The 26027-nt window shown below is 42.8% G+C and overlaps 2 protein-coding genes across 2 annotated transcripts; one reads left to right on the top strand and one right to left on the bottom strand.

Annotated features, from left to right (window-relative positions):
• Positions 1-7873: 7873 nt before the first annotated feature.
• On the bottom strand, positions 7874-8467 carry LOC135975141 (olfactory receptor 5V1-like). Its single transcript, XM_065565191.1, has one exon. The coding sequence runs from the start codon at positions 8465-8467 to the stop codon at positions 7874-7876; it is 594 nt and encodes a 197-aa protein (XP_065421263.1).
• Positions 8468-25165: 16698 nt separating this feature from the next.
• Positions 25166-25789, top strand: LOC135975140 (olfactory receptor 10A4-like). The gene has a single exon (XM_065565190.1). It carries the CDS (start codon positions 25166-25168, stop codon positions 25787-25789), a length of 624 nt encoding a protein of 207 aa, XP_065421262.1.
• Positions 25790-26027: the final 238 nt, after the last annotated feature.

Below are 26027 nucleotides of genomic sequence, written 5' to 3'. Positions count from 1 at the left end.
GGGGGTGGAGGCATGTACCCTTCTCACCTTATAGCTCGGCTTGGCAGGATGCAATTTCTATTTTTTATATTTTTGACAGATAATATTCATGTTTATTTTTAAGCATTTCTCAGAATTTTTATTTTTGTTTAAATTTGCAAAGGGAATTATGGGGACATCAGAAAATGGTGGAATCAGACAATAATTATTTAAGGACAGTAGATATTGAGATTCAAAAAATTAAAGCAGTGATTCTCAAACTTTTTACTGGTGACCCTTTTTCACATAGTAAGCCACTGAGTGTGACCCCACCCCCCCTTATAAATTAAACACACTTTTAAATATATTTAACACCATTATAAATGCTGGAGGCAACGCAGGGTTTGGGGTGGAGGCTGACAGCTCGCGACTCCCCACATAATAACCTCACGACCCCCTGAGGGGTCCCAACCCCCAGTTTGACAACCCCTGCTTTAAATCTTTAGAATGGTTAAAACACAAATGGTCAACATCACATGTCAAAATATACAAAGTAAATATCCTCAAATGAAACTCTAATTAGTTCTTAAGCAGCATTTTTCTTGCTTTGCCTATCTGTACATTTTAATTGCCATTGATGGAAATACTGGTTCATTAGTTTGTGTCTATGGTGAAATCAATGTTTACTGAAATTTACCCATAGAAATCTAAACCTTCCAAGCCTTCTTATAACTTTTAGTCCAGTGGTCAAAGAATTGATCTGGAATGTGGAAGAGCTAGTTCAAGTCCCCCCTCAGGCATAGGGGGAGAAACAATTCCAACAAGTCTCCCTTCTTTCAGGAAAATTCTCTAACCAGTAGGTTATGGAATATTCTGATGTGGGCCTTCCCCAGTCTCTCCTCTGGATGCTATTGCACTCTGGATAAATAGTTAGAACAGAGGCACACAGATGTGTGCCCTAACTATGGCCCTACAGAGTCATTCTCACTCTCTCTTTATCTCTCTGTCCTACTAACTATTCCACTGTGGATAAATACTAAAATAGTCATTGGGCCAGAGAGAGTTAAAATTAATATCAGTGATTCAGATTCTCCATTGGAATTCCTTGCAACAAGATATCAATGAGCCTAGAGAGATTCAGAAAGGTACTGTACAACTATATGAATAAGTGGCCAATAAGAATTAAAAAAATAAAAATATAAAAAAAAGGCCAAGAAATACTTCAGATCATAAGTGAACCTAGACTGGAAGATACAGAAACCTTTGTGGTTCAGAGTATATATAAACCTCTGACTGATGGAGGCTAAAGTTAAATTTTCCCAGTGTGCAGGTTCTTTGATAATTACAGAATTAAGATTTTCTCCCACCTTCATCTGAGGCATCTATTATTGGCCTATATCATAGAGAGGAAATGATAGATTATTGGTCTGATCTATTCTGGAAATCTATTCTGGCTGCCTAGAAAGCTATTTCTTCATAATACCTTGTGGCTTTTCTCCAAAGATGAGAAGCTACAACTTATTTTTTAATCCTAATGTATTTTTGCCGGCAGATCAGAATGCAGACTCCTCAGCGCAACAGACTTGAATCCCTATTGTTCTGCTATCAGCTAGAGCTCCAAGTGCTTTGGGGGCCCCGGCTGAAACTGATGCATGTCTAAAAAGGAAGAAATCTGGAGAAGTGGGCAAGGAGTCTGGGATTCCTTAAAAAGCAGAAGGGAGATAGGTGCCCATCTCCCACTGAATGTCAAAGGAAGTTGTGCGCCTAAAGCCTTTAGCACCCTTTAATAATCCCATTAATGACACCATATCGTTTCTCTTGATAATCAGCTGATGCATGGCAAAGCAAGGAAATAGCACTATCAAATATCTTTGTCCTAGCTCATGTTCCACTGCTTGGCTTCCTTCTTGCCAGCTCTCTGTGTGCGTGACTCCAGAAAGAAACCTTCAGGGGATCAGTAGCTCCAATCAGCTGCCAAGATAGTGTCATGGTTGGGTGCGTGTAGGTGACCTCTCATGTAAGGGAAAGCTAAGATTCTAGCTGGTTTGACCTCCAGCCTTTCTTAAAAGGTACTAGATGCTGCAAGTGTCTCCAAATCCCATTGAAATCAGGGAAGCTGACAGAGCTCTTTGCCTGGCAGTATAAAGTACTTTCCCAGGGAGGGCTAGATAATGGGATACTAGGGTTGATCAGAGCTATTGATGAATTATTTGATTCAGATGTAAACAAGAACAACACCTATCCAAGGGCCTAAGGGTCACATTTTTCAACACATTTAGGAGCCTAGTGGGATTTTCAGAAGCATGTAGGCACTGTGACAAGATGGTCAATATAGTATGGTGGGTCCTGCGCTTTTCTTGGTGGTGGGGGGGCTAAAATACCACCCCTTACCCCTGCTCTTGGGGCACCGAGGACCCCACTAGTGGCCCAGGAAGGTGGTAAAGAAGGGAAGCAGGGGAAGGGTCTGGGTTTGCTCCTCACTCTGAGTCTCAGCCCCTCTCAACCCCTGCAGGTTCTTACCCTCTTCCCCCTTGGGTGGGGTACCTTCAGTCCTTAAACGCTGGTGGAGGGAATGTCCCTCCCCTGCTGGGGCAGGGTCTCCGTTACTCCATTTTTCTGTTCCTCCAAATCTCACAGGACACCTTCAAGCTCCAGTCCTCTCTCCTTCCTCCTTCCCCCTGACTGCCTGAAGTAGGGGGTTTTATTAGGTTTCTAACAGGGCCTTAATTGATTACAGGTGCTCCAATCAACCTGTAGCAACCCTCCCTAATCTACAGGGAACCATTCCTTAATTAACCTAGGGTTTATATACTTCCCTTCTACCACTTCCCACTGCTCCCTGGCCCTCCTGTATCACAGCACCCAACAGCCACCGAACGGCATCATTAATACTACAGTAAAACCCTAGTAGCATCAAATGATTATTTCAACGGGAAGTCAGCCAGCCAGCAACCTCTCTGCCTCTCCATATCTTTATCACATCTCAAACCAGTGTCTTCATGAACATGCCTGGAAGGTCTCAAAATTTGTGGTCTTTTGGTCCAAGATGAGGAGCAAGTTATAAGGTCTTGGAGTTCTCACAGAGAACATCCTGCCAACACCTCATCTCTCTTTTAGACTGGGGGGAAACAGCATGGATGCCTCTTTTGACCACAGCTGCCATTCATCTGGTGATCCCTGAGATGGAATATATGCACCTAAAAGTGGCAGGCTGAGTGCAGGAAGTCTGGGAAACCACACAATAATGCAGAGATTTAGATATGAATGGACAAAATGTATTCCCAGTGCTGGGAGGTCCCGTAGGGATCTATTAACCCAATGGCATTGGCCCAGATTTACAACTATTCACAAGTGCATGGTGTCCAGCTTGGTGTTCTGTGAGTCTGATTTTCAGAGTGGCTGAGCACTGGTGAATCTAGCTGAAGTCGGTGAGAGCTGTGTATGAAGCTGTATACTCGGAGCCTGAGGTGCTCAATATCAGCAGAGCATGAGTGCAGAGTGGGTGTATAATGCTGCTGGATCCGAATGGAAGAACCTCTCACACAATTTGCCCTCACCTTGCACGGGCATGAATGACAGAGAAAACACAAGGCAGGAACAATCACGTCCCTTAAAAAAAGAAAAAACAGAAACAATAGATTACACAGATGTTAAAGAAACTAAACTCACCTGAGGTCCTTTTGCCAAGTGCAGATCATGTGAGGATTTCAAACTGACGTGCAGCTTTTGTACACATGCAAGTAACAAGACCTTCTATCCCTAAAAAAAGCACAACAAATTAGCCTAACTGTGAATAGGCAAATCCTGATAAATACGAAGGGATATGAATGGATGTAGATCTGACAGAGAGACCTAATCTTGATCGAGATGAATAAGAGCCTTCTTTTATTTTAGTCAAAGAGGACTCACTTTTACCAGGAGAATGGATGGCGTAACATTCTGTTACCTTTAGGACTTGATCCCTGAAGTTTACTCTGCCTAACAATCTGTGTCACTAATTCACCAACACTTAATGCCACATATGTTTGTGTACAATAAGGGACAGATCTTCCTTGGGTGTCAACCAGCTTCAGAAAAGAGCTACAAAAATGAACTGAGGTCTGGAAAACTGGATTTATAACATGAGACTAAAGGAATCTAATCTATTTATTTTACTAAAGAGAAGGATAAGAGGTCACTTTTATCATGCAGAAGTTATTAAGCTTGGGTGAGAAATGATTGGGTCCCTGTTATGCTGCAGATAAGAGAAGATGATCATAATGGTTCTTTCTGGCTTTAAATCTATGAATATACAAAGTTAATTGAGGAAGATCCTAAATAAAGTTCTGACCTTTCCTTCATGTTATTTACATTAATTATTTATGCTGTGGTTTTCCAAAATAACGGATGAAGCCAAAGGCTCAATTCTGATTGAAATTCAATGGCTGTTGGGTGCCTAATTCCCTTAGGCTCCTCTGAAAATCCTAGCCTAAGCTCTTTACCATATATAATATTAAATGGGATCTGTGACTCCTAACATAAAGATGAGTGTTCAGTGTCAATAGGTTAGATTGCTGAGTAGATTAAGATTAACAGGGTAATGACATTAATGTTGACTATGCAGCACTGGACTATAGAATCATTCCCACCATCTCTCTGGCTCAATGCATATTTAATAATATATCCAATGTGGAAGAGTTTTAACAAGAGAAATTAAAAGATAGCCACATCAGGGTATTCCAGAGACCAGTGGTAGAACACTCAGCCGAGAGGCGGGGAACCCTTATTCAAATGTCTTCTCCTCCTCAGGCCAAGTGGGGGAATTCAACTGGAATAGCCAACATCTTGGGTGAGTTGTCTAATCACTGGACTAAAGGTTATGAAGGAGGATGTTTTTTCTGTCCTCCCAGCTATTTTGTGTGGAGTTAGGTGTGCTACCAGACCGGGACCCACAGGCCAGATAGGTGTGCGCAGCATGCTGAGGCTTAAGCATTAGATTGGAGTCCTGGTGTCTGCTTGATGCAGCAGTGTATATGCTCAGAAGCAGAAACTAAAGTTCCTAGGGAACTTTCACAGCAAAAATGTAGGTGCTGAGTTAGTTTAGGCACCAACAAAGTGGGGCGGCAGCCATGTGGGGTTTCATGGCTTGCAGTAGTGCCTAAAACTGGGTTATTGGCACCTAAGTCCCTTTGTGAATCTGGGTGCATGTGCCTCCAAGATAATTGCTAGAGAACACTGCTACCATTGGTGCCCTGAAGGGACATATAGGCTGGGATTCTTGAAGGTGGCTAACTCACTTAGGCCCCACTGAACAGTCAAGGCTAACAATTATCTTTGACCTGTAGAGCCTTCCCTTATCAATTCTTCCTTTATTAATATCTAGGGGCAAAATTTTAAAGAGCAACATCTTTGTCCTCACTCACGCTTACTTTCACTGATACAAATCAGAGTCTAAGCTGGATTCCAATCCAAGTAACTGAGAAAAGAGACCAACATTTGGGCCCAATCCTGAAATCCTTGAAGTCTCTATATGGAGAGCCTGGTTCTCCTCTCTCTTACTTCAACTATGATTCTTTGCACTATGAGATTGCCATAAATCTTCATCAGAATCAGGATCCCATTGTGCTGGGCACTATACAAATATATAATAGGACATGGCCTATAATGACATGCATTACAGTAGTGTCTAGAAGCCCCAGTTGAGAACAGGACCCTATTGTGTTGGAGAAACACATAGGAAAAGACAATCTCTATCCCACATTTTTATCAATCTAAATAGACAAAATAGACAAAGATTGAGAGGGGAAGTGAGGTGCAGAGAGAGGAAGTGACTGGCCCAAGGTCACACAGCAGATCTGTGACAGAACCAGAACCCAGGAGTAGAACCTAGGTCTTCTGGATTCTACTTACTAGACTAGACTCTGCTTCAAGCCTGTCATACAACAGGCAATTCATAGCTCAAAGGAAATAATTTCATTAGCTTTTCTGTGAGTTGGATTAGGCCCTATCTGAATAAAGCATAAGAATGTATCTAAGGATGCTGCTGGAAAACTGTGTCCATTGCTGGTGTTCACAATTCAAGAAGGATGTTGATAAATTGGATAAGGCCCTGAAAATGATTAAAGGGTCGGAAAATATGCCTTATAGAGATAGACTCGAGGAGCTCAGACTATTCAGTTTAAGCAAGAGAAAGTTAAGGGATGAGTTGGTTACAGTCTATAAGTATCTACACGGACAACACATATTTAATAATGGGCTATTCCATCTAGCACAGAAAGGTCTAACATGATCCAGTGGCTGGAAGATGAAGCTAGACAAATTCAGCCTGGAAATAAGGTGTAAAATTTAATAAAGTAATTAACCACTGTAGCAATTGTAAAAGGTCATGGTGGATTCTCCATCAAGGGCAATTTTTAAATCAAGATGGGATTTTTTTCTAAAAGATCTGTCCTAGGAATTATTGTGGGGAAGTTCTATGGCCTGTGCTCTACAGGATGACTAGGTGATCACAATAGCCCCTTCTGACCTCAGAATCTCTGACTCCATTAATGTATATGGAACCTCTTTTGTATGCCATGTGGGGTTAAGGAGTGAGGTTGTGCTTCAGTCAGGAAAAGGCATTTCTTTGGCTTTTAGTGTTTCTTATACCTTCCCCTACCCTATCCCCTTCACCCCTTCTGACTGGTTGCTTGATCTTATCTAGGAAGAGGAGTTGAGGCAGGACTGTCCTTCAAGTGTAAGCTCATATATTGAACTCCCACTCTACCCAGCAACACTTCAACTCTATCTCTTATCTCTTTTCAACTCATCTTCTTGTGGGCACATGTAACACACAGTGTCTTTATTCTTTGTTCACCAGGATATAAGTGCTTTAAGGATATAAAAATGTCAAATGGGCAAAAAGACCCAAAATATAGGCAGATATACAGGCCTGAATATTACATTATCATCACTAATACTCCTAACACATGCTTTCTTCACTGTAACATCCAGGGCCACATTTCAGCACCTAACTCCCTTAGGCCCTTTAGGAAGGATGTCTTAAGGTTAAGGCCCTGGAGTAACACATAATCGTTATAACCGATCTAACTTTGACACTTTTTTCCTAATGTAGATACAGGGTAAAATCATATCGCTTGATTTATCTTGTGGAGTTGTGGCTAGGCTAAAAATCAAGTGAAAATTTTGGTTTACCTAGCATGCCTTAGCTCAAACTATACTCAATGCCAGTTCAAGTTCAGTCTAAATCCCTAGTGTTTGGACTCTTTGCACGTTGATTTTCAAATTTAATGCTACTCAACCCCAAAGCTTACATTGCTTTAAGTAGAAATAAATCAAGGATGGATATCAACATAATGAGTCAGGTCCTCAGCGGGTGTAAATTGAAATAGTTCAATTGAAGCCAACTGAGATACTTCTGTTTATCGCACCTAACATTTTGGCCCTATAAACTGTGTTTGCATGAGTGCTTTTATCTAGACCAGGGATAAGCAACCTTTGGCACGCGGCCCATCAGGGACATCCGCTGGTGGGCCGGGACGGTTTGTTTACCCGCAGCATCCACAGATTTGGCTGATCGCAGCTCCCACTGTTCCAGGCCAATGGGGGCTGTGGGAAGGAGAAGCCAGCACATCCTTTGCTCTGTGCCACTTCCCACTGCCCCCATTGGCCCGGAACGGTGAACCGTGGCCAGTGGGAGCTGCGATCGGCTGAACCTGCAGACGCTGCAGGTAAACAAACCATCCCAGCTCGCCAGTGGATTTCCCTGACGGGCCGCGTGCCAAAGGTTGCTGATCCCTGATCTAGACTAAATTGATTGCCAATTGTGTATCAGTGTCAACCAGTTGAAAGAACTCAAAATATCTAGATAGTGCAGTTCCCACAATTCTTCAATTTATATTATAATTTTATTGAAAATGATAAAACCTAGAAATGGTTACATTGCATGAGAAACTTGAATTTTCCCTATTGTTCTTGTCAGAGCAGTTTTCATATCTTTATTTTTCAAGCTGTAGATGATGGGGTTCAACATGGGGGTCAAGATGCTGTACTGGATGGAGAAGAGTTCATCTAGAACCAGGGAAGTGACTGAACTGGGTTTCATGTACTGGGAAAGAGCTGTCACAAACAATAAAACCACCACAATGAGGTGGGAGCTGCATGTAGAGAAGGTTTTACGTCTTCCCTCTGAGGAGCGTATTCGGAGGATAGTGGAGATGATGTGAATGTAGGAGACCAAGGTGAAGAGGAAGGAGCTGAAACCAAATATCACAGCAGAAGAAAGAAGAGCTATTTTATTGGTCAAGGTCACGGTGCAAGATAGTTGTAGTAGCGGAGGGAGCTCACAGCTGAAATGCCTGATTTCATTGGGCCCACAGAAGTGTAACTTTAACACAGGGACAGTGTTGACCAGTGAATACAAGAGTCCCATTATCCAAGAACCACCCACCAACTGTCTGCTCACTCGTTTGTTCATGGTCCCCACATAATGCAATGGGTGACATATGGCAGTGTATCGGTCATAAGCCATTGCCGAGGGCACAAAAACTTCAGTGCCAGCTGAGAGGAGGATGAAGAACATCTGGGCAAGGCAGCCATTGACAGAAATGGTTTTGTGCTTTGCTAGGAAATTCACCAACATCTTAGGGACAGTGGCTGAGGAATAACAGATATCAACAAAGGACAAACGAGACAGGAAGAAGTACATGGGAGTTTGGAGTTGAGGATCAGCCCTTATCACCAGCATAATCATCATGTTCCCCACCAGGGTGATTAGGTAAATAACTAAAAACACCAGGAAGAGGAAAAATTGAAGTTCCAGTTAATTAGAAAGTCCCACAAGAATAAATTCATTCACATTGGTTTGGTTTTCTATTCACAGTTAGTGATCTGTATGAAGAGAAAAAGAAATGAAATTAATCAACATAGCAGGTTATGGACATTGAATTAGATAGATAGATAGATAGATAGATAGATAGATAGATAGATAGATAAAACACAAGTGAGATTTTGAAAGCCAAGGGGACTCAGATGGACAAATTCACATTTCTAATTCAACACTCTAAGTTGGATAAAAAGTAAAGTGGGTCCTATTCCATGTGGATTTACACAAATATTTTCTTTGATTACACCGGTGTCAACACCGTGTCCAATTAGTTCTCCTATTTGACCCCATTTCTCGTGTTGTGAGCCATACAAGAGAGATCTTCCTTTAGAAACCTCATGTACAGCCCTTTCTTCTAAACCAGATCCCATATTATCCATCCAGTGCACTGTGTTGGCTTACAGGTGGACAAAGAGTATTAAAAATCTAAATTGAAAATAACCTTCCAATCACTGCTTTTTTTGGTCAGATAACTTTGTGAAAGCGGCATAGTAAATATCTGTGTCAGTGATTGGTATAAATAAGTCTCATTAACTCCTGTGTTACTCTAGCTTTTCCCCAGCACAACTGAAATGACTTGAGTGGAATGGGCAGTGGTGAATTGAGCTCGATAAGTGATAGGTTTGCAAATCGAAGATGTTTTTCACTAGTTTCCAACCCTGGACATTAAACATGGGATATGTACATCAGGATGTGTTCTCTCTTTCTAGCGTAATTTTATTGGCCAAGGTTTGCCAAAGTAGATGGTGATTTTGATTTTCTCAAATTTGCTGGTTGACTTGAGAAACCATAAAGGGGCTTGATTTTCAGAAATTGCTGAGCATCCTGGTCTGAAATTCTAACACATATTTGACCCCATTGTCTACATACATTCTGCCGTCAACCAAATCTGTGTAACCCCATTGATATAAAAAATCAATCCCAGTAAACATTTTGGTTGATGACACACTAGAGGGAGGAGAATCTCTCTCAAACTCCCTTAGCAACACTGTCTCTCCATCTTGTTTTCGATCAGTAACCTCAACAGATGCTGAAAAGAATGGAGATGACGTGAGCTGAAGGATGGGATTGGTTGAAAAGTAAGTGTCATTGATAAGCAAATGGCAGAATAGAACAGCACTTCACAGCCCATTTCATTGAGCTGGATTTGCTGGATGGACCCCTGCACCCATGTGCGGGGTCCCGCTGAGGTAAATGGGGTTCCGGACAGGCACAGGAGTCCATTCGTTACAGCACCAGGGCCAAAATCTGTTGTTCTGCGACCAGTTATGGAGGCCTGTCAGAGCGCTCTTTCTGTTTAGCTGATTGATTTTGAAATCCTCAGCATGCACGTGTTACTAACAAAAGCAATCATATGTTCTTCTTATTACAGCCATTGTCTTCCCTTCCATTCCCTAATGAGGACACCAGTTCTCATCCTGTCCTAATTTGGACTATAAGTTCTTCAGGACAGAGTCTTTGCCTTTTGAATAGTCTCTGGAGCCATACTGAGGAAACAGCACAAATATTTGACATGTCTTATAAATGATTGACTAACACTTTTAAACTTGCGTGCCTACAGTTAGGCACTGAAATCTGCATTTAGGCAACTCGGTAATTGACCTGATGCTCAGAGACGTAAAGCACCCACAAATCCCCATGGATATCAATGGGATCTCAACGTGCTCAGCATCTCTGATAAACAGGCAATGTATCTGGGGTGATGATGTATTGTATTTTTGTTTACAAATATTTTTATTCAAAATTTCCCATTTTTACAGTGAAAATCTGACCTTTCAAAACATGAACACAAAAATCTGTTTCCAAAGCCCAAAGATGGGTTTTATTCATCTTTTCAAACACAGAAAACAACAACAAAAGGATTTCAAAAGAAAATCAGTTTTCCATAGAAATGTTTAGTTTTCAGTTTTCCAAAACCAAACCTTTTCTAAAGCCTGAGTGAAATGGTTAGCAGAAAGATAACTTGCCTACAAAGTGATGAAAAATCAACCAAGGCTTTGTGTTTTGGCTACATTTTCTTAACCAAACTGAATCAAATAGACAGGCAGTGAAACCACCTGATCCAAAGTGTTCTATAGAAGTTTGTTCTAGATTTCTTGACTGTTCTACTCCTCTGGGATAATAACCTTTTTCATAGCTATGTGATTACATAAAATAACTTGTCTATTTTTTTATGGCTTCTAGTCTTTGGCCTTTAATCTTCCTGAAAATCAGAGCCTGTGTTATACAAATGTGCATTCATTTTCAAGAGGCATATTTTGGACAGTAGTTGTCATCTTCCTCCTCCTGATATCTTATGAGTCTTCATATTATTGTTATTTAGCACCAGGGGACCCCCAACTGAGATAATGGCCCCATTGCCCCCCCCCCCCCTCGCCCCCTCCGCAGGAACCTTTCCCACTTGCCTTCCCAATGCTGGAGCCTTTCTTTGCAGCATCATCACAATTACACATGGGCACAGCCTGACTTTCACTCTGGCATGTAACTACATGTGTACTGTACTCTACATGCTGCTATACGTTTAGGTATTGCCTGACATACAGGACCTGCCCTAGAAAGCTTGTCTGTACCTGCCCCAATAAACAGAGAAAGAAAATGTTATTTTACAGCCATGGAACTCCGATACATAGAGAGGTCAACTTCAGCACAAGACCCACCTTCCTAGGAGACTGAGGTCTCTCTCAGAATGACAATCCCTCTGCCAGTAAATCCAAGGATTTCTGAGCAAGAAACTTCAGGCTGCTGCCTCCCCTGGCTCTGATGGGTTATATTATCCAACATTGGCTTTGCAATCCTGGCTGGTTCCTGAGAAGGGCTGACGGGCTCTAGACCCTGCTAGTTTCCACAGGGAGATATAGATTTTGAGGCTAAGGTTCAGTGTTTGCAGATAAGAGTTTCTTTTGAAAGGGAGCATACCTCTATAGATGTAACAGACTAAAGAGGAGTAAAATAAAAGCAAACTCACCTAGCTTCCAGAAAGAGATCATGGATCAAGCCCTGGCTGGGATGATTTAGTTGGGAATTGGTCCTGCTTTGAGCAGGGGGTTGGACTAGATGACCTCCTGAGGTCCCTTCCAACCCTGATATTCTATGATTCTATGACCTTCGGACTTGTAATGCATACTCCCCGACATAGATAGACAAAGAGACAGCTTTATTGTGACACCCTTACTGAAGTTGAAAAGCGCTTTACTTAGTGATGCCACTGAAGTTAATTTGTTAGTCTCTAAGATGCCACAAGTACTCCTGTTCTTTTTACTGAAGTTAATGGAACTATATATAATGTATATATAAATAATGTATATAACATATAATGGAACTGGGGGTAAAGTACTAGTTGTAGTGACTTTATCACCATATAGCCCTGAAAGATAAATCTTTCTCTCTCTCTCTCTCCCCATACACATTATCTATCTATCTATCTAGTTAATATCTCCCTCCCTTATTTCTCTCTGTCTCCTTCTCTCTCTTTCTCTCTGTGTCTCACAAATACAACATGTAACACCATCAGCTACACTTTACCCTCCAAAGTCAGCTCCTGCAGGGTGAGGGGGCTATATGTGGGTGTTGATCAAATTTATATACTTATCTTCTCTTGGAAAAATAAATCCCTCTCCTTTTGGAAATAAAATCCTTTATTCATCTGACTTTAAGAGCAAGAGTTAATTACTTCTGGGGAGTACGAATACTTTCTGGTTTCCTCTGGGACAAGAATCTCTTGTGTAACAGTGTTCTGCATCAGTAATGAATGAGTATTTCGCAATGGGTAATATGACAGACCCAGAAAGCTCTATATGCTTTGATTTATTTTATTTATTGATTCATTTCTAGATAATGGACTAGAGCCTTAGATAATGTGAATCACTGCCTCTACAGTGAAAACAATGGCACTGCACCGCATTATACCAGCTGAGTCATTGGCCCATGTTTCTAATAACAATTATACATTATCCCAGTGAATCTGCTCTCGGTAATGGACAGTGATTGTGAGGCAGGGCAGTGCTATTTTTTCCATATACAAAGGGAGATTTGGGGGTCATGCTGGATAATCAGCTGAGCATGAGCTCCAATGTGATATTGTGGCCAGCAGAGTTAACGCGATTCCAGGATGCAGAAATAGGGGAATTTGGGTAGAGTAGAGAGGTTATTTTACCTCTTTCTTTGGTACTGGTGAGACCCCTGCTGGAATAGTGTGTCCAGTTCTGGTGCCCACAATTAGAGAAGGATGTTGAAAAGTTGGAGAGGGGTGAGAAAAGAGCTATGAGAATGATTAAAGGATTAGAAAACATGCTTTATAGTGAATGACTCAAGGGACTCAGTCTATTTATCTTAACAAAGAGAAGGTTACGGGGTGAGTTGATTACAGTCTATAGCATCTCAGTAGGGAACAAATATTGAATAATGGGTGTGATGCCGACAAACCAGGTGCCATATCTTGCCAAGTCTATAGGCGTTAGCTGAGCACTGACAAATTCATAGCTGGAATCCAGACCAGCTAGTGGCGCGGGAACACTTTTTATAGTGGGGGTGCTGAAAGCTGTAAACCCTGTGTGTTCAAAATTGTGAACAACACGCAATTCCCGCTTCCACCACATGGGAGCAGCACAGCTCTGGGATTCTCCAGAATCGCAAATTAATGCTAACTTTGTTTCGACAGAACCAGCAAACTTTTCACAGTAAAACCTGAGGGTGCTGCAGCACCCCGACACCCCTTGTTCCGACACCTCTGAAACCAGCTCACCTGTATGTTAATATTCTTCAAGACAGGTGTTAGACTTGTAAAGATGTGTTTAGTGTTTAAGTGGCTGCATGTGTGATTTTTATTTGTGATGTCTATATCCCATGCTATAAGGTAATATGTACATTTTGTTTTATAATTGTAAAAATGCCTGCTCTGAACTTGTGAAACTAGGCAGGAAGAATAGTTTTCCAGTCCATCAAGAAGGACAATCAAGACTAAATGGTCCATTATAGGACAAAGCTCTGTTGACTGCCCCATCCATCCATGAAGAAGTTACGTGCAGAAGCTCTTATCCCATCAGTTTGAACTCTGGGGGAAGGGCATGTAAAGATGCTGACAAGAATAAATGGTTCCCTCTTTGGTGTTTGGACTCTTACAGGGGCTGCTGTTTTTTGGAACTACCTGTTATTCATCTGTGCTTATATGTTGCCTGCTTTAACTTGTAACTAACTCTCTCATTTTTTGCCCTACTTAATAAATCCTTAGTTAGTTTATTATTGGATTAGCTACTAGTGTTGACTTTGGCATGAGATCTAAGGTACAAATTGATCTGGGGTAAGTGACTGGTCTCTTGGGACTGGGGGCAACCTGAATATTTTGTGTTTTTTTGGTGTAATTAACCATTTATCACTAAGTCCAGTGAACCTGGGTGGCAAGATAGATTGGAGGTCCCAACGAGACTGTCTGTGTGTGACTCCATAGTAAGACTGTTACTTTGATTGACAGGCATTCACATTTCTTACTAGGTTGGTGAAATGTAATTATAGAACAACCCAACCATTTGGGGTGTATGCCCTGCTTTTAGACAATTTGCACTGAGGTTGATGAACCTCTCATAGTTGTGAATCACTCCCGACAGCTTGACAATAGGCTCTTCAATGTAGCAGAGAAAAGTATCACACAATCCAATGGCTGGAAGTGAAAGATAGACACATTCAGATAGGAAATAATGCATGATTTTTAACAGTGAGAGTTATTAACCACTAGAACAATTTAGCAATGGTTGTGGTGGATTTTCCATCACTGACAATTTTTAAATCAAGATTGGATGTTTTTCTAACAGATTGGCTCTATGAATTATTTTGGGGAAAATTCTGTGGGCTGTGTGATAAAGGATGTTGGACTAGATGACGACAATGACACCTTATGACCTTGGAATCTATGAATCCAAGCCACAGAGAGGCTCACTGACTTGCTTAAGGTCACATAAGAAGTCCATGTCAGAGCAGAAACTTGAAATCTGAGCTTCTGTAACCACAGGCTAATGCTTTAACCAATATCTCACTCATCCTTGGTTTCTCTCCCAGGTAGATTTCAGTTCGTACGGTAAATAATTTTCTTATTACCTTTCAAATACACTGAGTTAGCTCCAGATTGAGATCTCTGCTTCATGGTAAGCAGGGGCTAGATCTTAAAACCACCATGCTTTAAATTCTAGGGATGGGTTATTCCATAATTGCCCATTTTAAGTTTTCTTGGACCTTCTTCTGAAGCATCTGATGGAGTATTAGATGGACCACAGATCTGGCCTGGCTTAGTAGGCCCAGAACCACGAAGGGCTTGGTTCACAAAGGAAGTTAGCCCATTATTATTCAAGTAATTATCCAAAGTGGGACAGCTTCAACAGAAGAGACTGAGAGAAACAGCACTACACTAAAGTGCATTAGGAACTTTTAGTTCACAGCAGCAGAGTTTACACAGACCCATTAACGTGCAACACATGAGTACGCTTTAGAAATAATAGAGCCATCGTCCGCACTACTGCCTTGTGTAGACAAGCCCTAAGTGGACGCTGGTCCACAATATTATATGGAATATGGATGAGATTTTCAGAGCCACACCTGGGGTTTGGAAGTCCATTGCCAAATAATTATCCCACTTTCCTTGAATGGGAACACTGAAGACATAGGCATTGATATTTCACTGCTACTTTAATAAACATTTGAATGCTACATGAGAAACATATGCTCTTTTCAACATTTTCACCGTAACTGCTTACACTCCTTTGTTTTGCAGGTCATAGATGTCAAGACTTAACATGGGCGTTACAAGGTGCTGTACAGGATGGAGACCAGAGCATCCAAGGAAGCTGAGATGGCTCTCACATACTGCGAGAAACCTGTCCCATAGTATAAAATAGCCACATTGAGGTGAAAGCTGCAGGTGGCGGAGGCTTTACGCCTGTCCTACAGAGCATCTCCTCAGTATGGTGGAGATGACGTGAATGTAGGAGACCAGGGTGAGGTGGAAGGAGCTTGAAATACTTGAGATACCAAGAAGAGGAAAATCTGTAGCTGTGGATCACTCAAAAGTGCGAAAAGAATAAATTCAGCCATGGTGGTTTTAGTCTCCATTATTCTTCAGCAAAACTGTGTCCAGAGAGAAACGGAAAAAATAATAAAATTTAAAAACATAATTAATATACATGGGAATTCAATGAATGGATAATATCTAATACATAAATAATGTCTGTTAAGTTATCAGACCCAGGGATAGATGGATCTGTCCAAGGAGGAAAGTATGGATTTTTAACTAATTGGTCTAACACAGTTGTGAGCAACCTGTGACCCGCAGGCCGCATGCAGTCTATCTGGGTAATCTGATTGCAGGCCACGAGACATTTTGCTGATGTTGACTGTCCACAGGCGTGGCCCCCTGCAGCTCCCAGTGGCTGCGGTTCTCAGTGCCTGGCCAATGGGATCTGTGGGAAGCAGCAGCCAGCACCTCCCTGTGGCCCACTGCTTCCTGCAGCTCCCATTGGCCGGGAACAGGGAACGATAGATAGATAGATAGATAGATAGATAGATAGATAGATAGATAGATAGATAGATAGATGAGGACCTATTTCTAGCTAGTTTAAGTCAGTCTATCTCTACTGGAGTGAATGGGCCAGAAGACCAGTGGTGCAAGTCATTGTAACTGTACTGAAATCAACAGAAGACAGCTCCTCAATTAGTGTAAATTGATGTAGCTCCATCAAAATCAACAGTGGTCAGATCCCACACTGCTGTAAATTAACACGGCTTCCCTGACATCAATAAGGCAGGTCCCCCGCTGGTGTAAATTGTCATAGCACTATTGAATTCGGTAGGCCACCAGCTGATTTCCACCAGCTAAAGATATGGCTCTATGTATATTATATATTATGGCTGTGAGTTTAAAAACAGCTCAAGGGATTTAGGTGCTCAAATCTCATGGAAAGTCACTGAAGGTTTAGTGTTCTCAGTAAATATAAATCTTTTATTATCCTTTTTATATTAATCTCTCATCATTTTAAACATCACATAATCTTTTCTGTGTTTGCCAAAGGTATTGGCTGGATTCTAATGCTACAGAAGGAGTTGTTTTGGGTAAAGAATGTCTTTTCCTATTAGGCCTAGTGCCAAAATAATAGTTTCATTTTTCCTTTCTCTCCTTTCCCTCCCCCCCCCCCCCCCCACCGCACCACCACCACCCACAGAAGTGGAAACAGCTCAGACAAACAAACAAAACTTGAAGGAAAAATTGTCCCAGAAAAAACTGGGAATTTTGGCCAGCTCTGTGGAAATGCACACACACACACACACACAATCCAGCAGTTTTAAGTTTGCAAGACATTTCCCAATATTTTAATACTTTCCAACATTCTCACAATGGGGGGGGGGGAGGGTGGCATGGAATTTCCTAAGTTTGATTTAGTAAAAGGGAGATGTAAAGATCAAAGGATATTCTATTAACTAGTTACCATTATTCCAGGCTTGGACTGAGAAATCTGATCTAAGGGTTGATATCGGGATGGGGTTGGGAACTCAAGAGTCCTGGGTTTTATTGCTGGCCTTGGGAGAGCAGTGGGGTATATTGATTAGAACAGGAAGAACTGGGATGCAGGGCAGCTGGGCTGAGAAAGAAGAGTTCTGGGTGATGTTTGATTTTTATTGGCATTTACAGAGTCCTCATTGATCTGTGGGTCCCAAAGCACTTGGTGAAGAAGAGGGTAAACACAGATTTACTGCATGGGCTATTAGGAGGGTTTGAAACAAAGAACTTGAAAAGCAAAATCCAGTGGCAGTTTTACTGCACTGCTTTATAGACTATAGCTAAGATTTTTAAAAGTCACATAGGGGACCTGGAAGCCCATTTCCCATTAATTAACCCACACTCCTTGTATGTCATGTGCTTTTTCCACTGCCTGGAGAGGTGAAGAAATGTCCGTAGAGTCCCTTACTGATATTTCACTGCTTCTTCCGAAAACATTTTTACGCTACATGCGAAATTTAACATTTTTTTTTTGTTTCCAAATTTTTGGTCAGAGCGCTTTCCACCTCTTTGTCTTTCTGAGCTGTGGATGATGGGGGTTCACCATGGGAGGTAAGCTGCTGTAATTGATGGAGATCAGTCTATGCAGAACCACCAGGAAGGCTGGCATGAGTCTCACAAATGGAGAGAAATCAGTCCCATAGTATCAAATAAACCTGACAAGGAGGGAGCATCCAGTTGAGAAAGCTTTATACCTTCCTTCCAAGAAGCATATCCTCAGGATGGTGGAGATGATGTGAATGTAGGAGACCAGGGTGAGAAATAAAGAGCTCAATCCAATAATCACAGCAGACAGGACCGTCTTCCAGCTTTTCTGCCGCCCCAAGCGGCAAAAAAAAACAAAAAAACGTGGCACTGCGATCGCGCCATTCCACTCTTCGGTGGTAATTCAGTGGCAGGTCCTTCGCTCCAAGAGGGACTGAGGGACCTGCCTCTGAATTACCGCGCTGCAGACCCAGACGTGCCGCCCCGATAGCAGCCCGAGTGACGCGCCTTGGTATTGGCCGCCTCAAGCACCTGCTTCTTTAGCTGGTGCCTGCAGCTGGCCCTGATCTCTTCTACTCTTCTAGAGCTTTTTGGCAACTAGAGATTCCGTTTATTTGTCTTTAAGATTCACTCCTGCCATATCTATGCTTATTTCATCCCAAACACTTCCGGCAACATATCACTGGTGTATTTCATATTGTCAGAGAGTCACAGAGTTTAAGGGCAAAAGGGACGACAAGATTCTCTCATCTGACCTCCTCCGTCTCACAATGTGTTCATCACACAGGCCCACAGAGCACTTTAGCCAGGCATCAAATTGAACGTAAAAGAGAAATATACCTGGTGGTCCCTTTACCAGACCACTGAATGGCGGCACCTGTGGGATGCAGAATGTATAATATCACACAACACTATTAAACAGATGATTAAGGCAGGAAGGAAAGAACACCTTATGCAAAATAGAAACTCTGAGCGTGCATGTATATGTGTGATTTGTAGCCCATGAAGTGAGCATATAGCCATGCAATGATGATAGTTATATAGTAAGTAAAGGATAAAGGGGTGAGGAACGGATAACAGAAACACAAAAGATCTGTAGCTCTAGACTTATAAAAACTACTTAGAAAGACAAGATTGGTGAGATAATACCTTTTACTGTTGGTGAGAGAAACAGAATTTGGTCCAGGAAAAGATATTACCTCACCCGCTTTGTCTCTCTAGTATCCTGGGACCCAGACAGCTACATTAGCACTGCATACAAGAATAGCTTAAGCAATTAGTGTAAGTAGAAGGCCTTCTAGCCTGAACAGGAGAAGTTGCTCAATGAGTTGGCATAAGGAAGTAAACTATAGACTCATAGACTCATAGACTTTAAGGTCAGAAGGGACCATTATGATCGTCTAGTCTGACCTCCTGCACAACGCAGGCCAAAGAATCCCACTCACCCACTCCTGTAATAAACCCTTAACCTATGTCTGAGTTATTGAAGTCCTCAAATCATGGTTTAAAGACTCCAAGGTGCAGAGTATCCTCCTGCAAGTGACCCATGCCCCACACTACAGAGGAAGGTGAAAAACTCCCAGGGACTCTGCCAATCTGTCCTGGAGGAAACTTCCTTCCTGACCCCAAATATGGCGATCAGTTAAACCCTGAGCATGTGGGCAAGACTCACCAGCTAGACACCCAGGAAAGAATTCTCTGTAGTAACTCAGATCCCACACCAACTAACATCCCATCACAGGCCATTCGGCATCTTTACCGCTGATACTCAAAGATCAATTAAATGCCAAAATTAGGCTACCCCATCACACCATCCCCTCCATAAACTTATCAAGCTTAGTATTGAAGCCAGTTATGTCTTTTGCTCCCACTACTCCCCTTGGAGGGCTGTTCCAGAACTTGACTCCTCTGATGGTTAGAAACTTTTGTCTAATTTCAAGTCTAAATTTCCTGATGGACAGTTTATATCCATTCCTTCTTGCGTCCACATTGATACTAAGCTTAAATAATTCCTCTCCCTCCCTAGTATTTATCCCTCTGATATATTTATAGAGAGCAATCATGTCTCCCCTCAGCCTTCTTTTGGTTAGGCTAAACAAGGCAAGCTCTTTCAGTCTCCTTTCATAAGACAGGTTTAAGTCACAAAACATCACAAGGCTCTGTTTATTGTTTTGTCATAATGACGAGTGTTGCAAACAGCGGATAGGTAACCACAAGGGAATGGGAAGCCCTGCTCAATGTGTGTGTGTGTGTGGCGGGGGGGGGGGGGGCTGCCATCCGCTGCTGGAAGGAATGAGTCATGCTCAGTGTGTGTGTGCACATGCCCCTGCTGCCTCTTCCTCTTGTGAACAGCCCCAAGGACTTGTTGATGACAACTGTTGGTCAAGAAAGCGCTGGGGCACTGTGGTAAGCAGCCTGATAGGAGCAGGTCCACTGCTGAGCCTCTCACCCAACTCCTTGCAGCACAGGGCTACGTGGTGCCTGGCTCAGGCTCAGGGGGTCAGCATGGACCAAGAGCCAATAGTGCCCCCCCGAAGTGAGACCACACCCAGCTCTTTGCATCATGTCATCCCTTGGATCTATGATGGAGCACTGGGGTTAGTACTGAGCCACAGAGGAGAATGTCCCTTAATGAGTCCTCCATCCTCTTCTCTGCAGCACAGTGACCCCTATTGCTGAACTGGGACATTAGGATCAATCAAACTGAGAAAATCCTACAGAGTCCGTCCCTGCAGCTCAGCGGCCCCTAGTGCCACGCTGGAGCACTGCTAGCAGCACTGACTAAGGGGGAAGAGTGCCTCAAATTGAGCATCCCACCCCACTCCCAGTAGCACAGCCCCCACTACGGCCATGCTGGAGTAATGGGGTCAGCACTGTCTAAGAAATGAGAGTGCTTCCAGCTGAGCCCATCACCCCATTCTCTGCAGCACACTACCCCCTAGCACTGCTCAGCTTCCACATAGAGTTTTTTCTAATGTTCCTGGGAACTAGTCCTGATTCTGGTAACACTGCAAACTTACTGGAGTAAAAGGGAATAGTCCTGCTGACTTTGATGGGCTTTGGATCTGGTCTTCTAGGAGGGAAATGGGCCCTATGGTTGGGGCAGTGGAGTCTAAGACTGAGGATTCCTGGGTTCTGTTCCCAGCTCCGGGAGGGGAGTGGGGTCTAATATTTAGAGCAGTTGGGACTGGGAGTCTGAGCTCCTGGGTTCTAATCGTGGCTCTGAGACCGGAGTGGGGCTCACAATCTGAGCCTTGGGTGTTGTTCCTGGCTCTTTGTATTGTTTTTGAACAAGTAATTCTTCCTCAACATGTCTCTAGACAAAAAGTATCACACGCTTTACCACAATTAGTAAATCCCATTACGATTTTCATCTAGAAAACACACATAATGATGATAATGATGATACAACTGCCTACGAAATGATTACCCTAGTGAATTTTGTTTTGTTGCAGGTTGAGGCAGAATTGTTCTTCCTCTGAGGAATATTACAAGAAATTTTCTTCAGGGCGTAGGCCCTAGAAGCCAGTGAATGAAATAAAAACACCTCTCTTTCCTTCAACACACTTAGCGTCTGCAGCTGGGAGAGGGAACTACTCTTCTTAAACAAGGTAGGCTATAGACGAATAACTTAAGCCCCCAACCATTCTCCCACTGAAGTGTATGGACATTGTGCCCCAGTCTGCAATGAGAGCAAAATCATGTCACTGGTTTCTTCATTTGAATTTTCCATACATTGGCAGAGAATCGTAGTGTGTGTCTGAGCATATGGGTTGTGTCTGTGTTCATTATCTATCTATCTATCTATCTATCTATCTATCTATCTATCTATCTATCTATCTATCTATTGGTGTCTGAATCTATCATTCTGAACTGAACTAATTAACAATCATGGGTCAGGTCATAAGCTTGACTTCAGTGGTGTTTTGCTAATTTTCTCTTGGTGAAATTCTGGTCCATAATTCCATAGTGCCCACCAGAGTGATAGATAAGTACTAGACATACCCATCATCAGGCCATAGCTCTATTTATTATTTTGTTGCTGTTGTTGTTTTGTTGGTGGTGTTTCTTGCTTCTCCCTCCTCTCGTCCTTACTGCCCTCAGTTCCCCAATCCTTATCATCATCCATTGAATCAAAGTGGAAATGTTTTTCTTGAGATGGGTCTTTTATTTGGATCTGAATACAGTTGGCTGGGAGAGCTCAATCTGATCTCTTTTAATAGGAGAGTCCACTCCTAGGATCCGACCATGGTGAATGCACCACACCTGGTGCCCAAGAGTTAAGTGGTTGTCTCTTTTAGCTGAATTTACTTCAACCCTCTCTCCACATAATGAGAGCCCTGCATATCTGCATCCGATACATAATCCACAAAAATTGTCTGCAGACATTCACATGCATGGATGTGGATATCTGCAGATATCTGTGGATTTGCAGGGCTCTACTTACCATGGCCAGGCTGAGGCTCTGAGACCCACCTCTGCCTGAGCCTGGTCGGGGAGAGCTGTGCGGGAGTCGCGGACCCTCCACCTGCCCTCAGCCAGGCGGGGATCCTGTGGGGTGGGAACACAGCCTGGGGCTGCTCTCATTCCCTCACCCCACCCCACGGGCAGGTGGAGGGTCTGCCGCGGTCCCCGTCTGGATTCCATGCTGGCCTTGCTGGAGATGGAGGGGAGGGTGACCTGTGGAACTGCCCGGGGGCTACTCAGAACCCACACACCGGGCAGGTGGAGCGACCACGGCGACTCTGCACAGTTGCCCTCCTGACTCTTGGGATGGCCAGGCTAGGGCTCTGAGCCCCTCCACCTCCCTCTGGAGCCAGAGAGCTGCACTGGCAACTGCAGGGAGCCTGCGTCCCTGCACTGGCCCTAGGCGGGGTCTGGGGAGGCAGGGACATGGGCTGGAGGCTGCTCGGGCCCTCTGCCCAGGGCAGGTGGAGGAACCCAGGCTCCCCACAGCTGCCAGCACAGCTCTCTGGCTTGGGCAGGGGGCCCTGCTTGGAGCCGCAGGCCGGCCATGGTAAGAGCTGGGTGGGCAGCTGTGGGGAGCTGCAATGGACCATCCACCTGCCCTGGATGGGGCCCAGAGCAGCCCCCGGCCTGTGTCCCTGCCCCCAGGACCTCCGCCCAGTGCATGTAGAGGGTCCGCACTGCAGCTCCTCACAGCTGCCCACCCGGCTGCTACCATCAGAGCCTTGCACACGTAAAAAAATTGTATCTGAATCTGCGCTGCTATCTGCAAAAATAGTCCACGGATATCCGCGGATATAAAGCGGATACCTGCGGATTTGCAGGGCTCTACACATAATGTCTGTTTCTTTTGTTGATTTCATGTTCTCCTGTATATAAATGGAGTGTCCAGATGCCTTCAAGAGCTGTGAAAATATCACTCAACTGTCAGTGAAAAGCATCTATACAGACCTTACTCCTAATGATGAGTAAATTTCTACATTTGCCCATCCAAATGTCAGCCAGCAAATAAAGAAATAAATCCAAATCTCTTCTGAAACTATGATTTCGTCAGTATTGATGTTTTCCATGAAAAAATGTTGATGTCAATGGCAGTTTTCAATTTTCCATTTGATTTCATATAGACTATTCTGAATCGAAATTAGGGGTTTCGCTATTTCAACTTTTCATATAAATTCAGGGTGAAAACAAATATTGGAATATTGGAATTTCACATTTTCCAGCCAGCTCTGCATTTAGTGCAATGGTCGTGGTGAGGAAAATACTCACAAACATCAATAGAGGCTCCCCAGAGTATCTCTTAAGAGAGGCAGAAGAATTCCCACCTCTTTCCCAGGTCTCGCTATTTAGAGAAAAACATTCTCTTTTGTTTTAAATTGTTCTGTGTAGTGCACTCTGCATAGAGCTCCACTACACTGTGCTTTGGTTATTGGATTTAATTTTCTCTACTTCATTCCCTTTTAATGTGTGTGTATGTGTGTGTGTATTTGTGTGTGTGTGTTCAATTTCCAGGAGAATGGTTCTGTAGCGATGGCAGAGTTTCAGGTATCAGGAATGCTGACTCGCAGTGTAAACCCAGTCTCTTCACCCCATCATTCCCCTAATCATTCCCCGTTTCCCCCTTAGTAGCTCACTATTATTTGATGCGTTGCTTTGAGAGCCACGTATTGAAGGTGCTAAGGGTATGCAAAATACAATATCTTTGTTATTGCTCATTTTTATTTCAACTCTGTCATTTCACTTTCATGCCCATTATTAGGAAGTTCCTTGTCAACAAGTAACCTTGAAGTAAAACATCTGTGGAAAACCTTCTAACATTCTAGGATCTTCATTCTTGTAAAATTCTTTATAGCAATGTCATAAGACAAAGATCTTCAACTGGTGTAAATAAGTATAGCTCTTTTTATACCCATGGAGCTGTTAAAATTTACACCAGCAAAGGTACTGGCCCTAGCTCTTCTTTTGTATGTTGAGAGAAACAAATGCATTTCAGATACTGTGATGATAAAGGATGGAATGATTGCAATTGTTCTCTAATATTTAGGGAAGAATAACATTTTTAGTACACAAAAGGCCAAAATCCCCCATTGTTTTCACCATTTATCGAGCTTCTCATTCTTCAAAGGGCTTCAAACCAATTGGATTCAGCAGCATCAGTTTATATCAGTGAGTAGTCCTCACTTTTGTGAGTCGTAAATACAGTGGGAATACTTGCATTCATATAACAATTCTCATGATTAAGAGCCGAATGAGATCAGCATTTGCCCTCATTTGAGAAATTTTATTTGGTAAATGTGGCTAAAGAATAACATTCTCAGAGGAGAAAGAAAGAAAGAAAGAAAGAAAGAAAGAAAGAAAGAAAGAAAGAAAGAAAGAAAGAAAGAAAGAAAGATCCCTTTTTGATTTTTTATGTAGACTGAAAAAAATGTGTTCGAAGAGGAAAAATAGAACCTCAGATTCAGTCTCTTTCTTTGTCACCCCATACAGATGATCTATTCTGAGAGCAACCCAGGAGAGAACCAGACCATCTCTGATGTATTCATCCTGGTGGGGTTTTCAAACCTTAACAAGCTGCAAATCGTTCTGTTTCTGGTGCTTCTGCTCACCTACCTGGTAGCCCTGATGGGGAACTTGCTTGTTATCCTCCTTATAAAGCTAAACCCCTCACTCCACACCCCCATGTATTTCTTCCTGGTGAACCTTCATTCTTGGAAATCTGCTACACCACCAGTGTGGTCCCTCAGTTGCTGATTCACCTCCTGGTGAAGCAAAAGACCATCACCATTGCGGGCTGCGCTGCCCAGATGTATGTCATCACCATCATGGGCCTGACGGAATGCTGCCTCCTAGCAGCCATGGCGTATGACCGTTACGTGGCCATATGTCACCCTTTGAGCTACAAAACTATCATGAGTGGCCGGGCATGTGCGCATCTTGTGGGTGCTTCATGGATCATTGGCATCTCAGTGGAAGTAGCTCAGATCACTTGGATCTTCAGCCTGCCTTTCTGTGGCTCCAACCGCATCCACCACTTCTTCTGTGACATCCTACCAGTGTTGAGGATGGCATGCACGGATACATCCAAAAATGAGATTATGGTCTTCACTGTGTCAGTTCTGTTAATCATAGGCCCTTTTTTATTGATAATCCTGTCTTACATCTGCATTATTTCCACCATCTTCATGCTGCCATCGGAGGAGGGAAGGCATAAAGCCTTCTCCACCTGCTCCTCCCACCTCATGGTGGTGACTTTGTTCTATGGAATGGCTCTTATCACTTACCTGGGGCTCAAATCCAGCTTCACCCTGGAGAGTGATCAAATGCTTTCACTCATGAACACAATTGTGGGACCAGTGTTGAACCTCATAATATACACTCTGAGGAACAAAGACGTGAAGGGAGCCTTTAGAAAAACAGGAGAGAAGAGCATCTTTTCACACAGCCAGAGAAAACAGGGAATGAAAAATAGAGTTAATTAAAACAGGGGGAATGAGGAAAATTCATAAACAATTTGTTGAATTACTCCTGATGACCCTCATTTTTTTAATTGAAATTTTGCCATTTGAAAAACTTTGACCTCTTGTAAACCTGTCGGGAAAATGGGAAAAGAAACTCATAAATGTTTTAAATATTTAAATTTTGATGAAAATTTGATAGAACCTATTAACAGGATTTAAACTTCACTGAAAAATCAAATGAGAAAATGTAGTCCAAGTA

The sequence above is a fragment of the Chrysemys picta genome, chromosome 13 (genome assembly GCF_011386835.1).
Source record: "Chrysemys picta bellii isolate R12L10 chromosome 13, ASM1138683v2, whole genome shotgun sequence".
Classification (NCBI taxonomy): domain Eukaryota; kingdom Metazoa; phylum Chordata; order Testudines; family Emydidae; genus Chrysemys; species Chrysemys picta.
Note: the sequence above shows the minus strand (reverse complement) of the source record. Positions and strands in the feature narration are given on the sequence as shown.

What these genes read in the sequence shown, in the direction of transcription:
- LOC135975140 (XM_065565190.1), top strand. Translation starts at nt 25,166, where the DNA reads ATGGCGTATGACCGTTACGTGGCCATATGTCACCCTTTGAGCTACAAA.
- LOC135975141 (XM_065565191.1), bottom strand. Translation starts at nt 8,467, where the DNA reads ATGGCTTATGACCGATACACTGCCATATGTCACCCATTGCATTATGTG.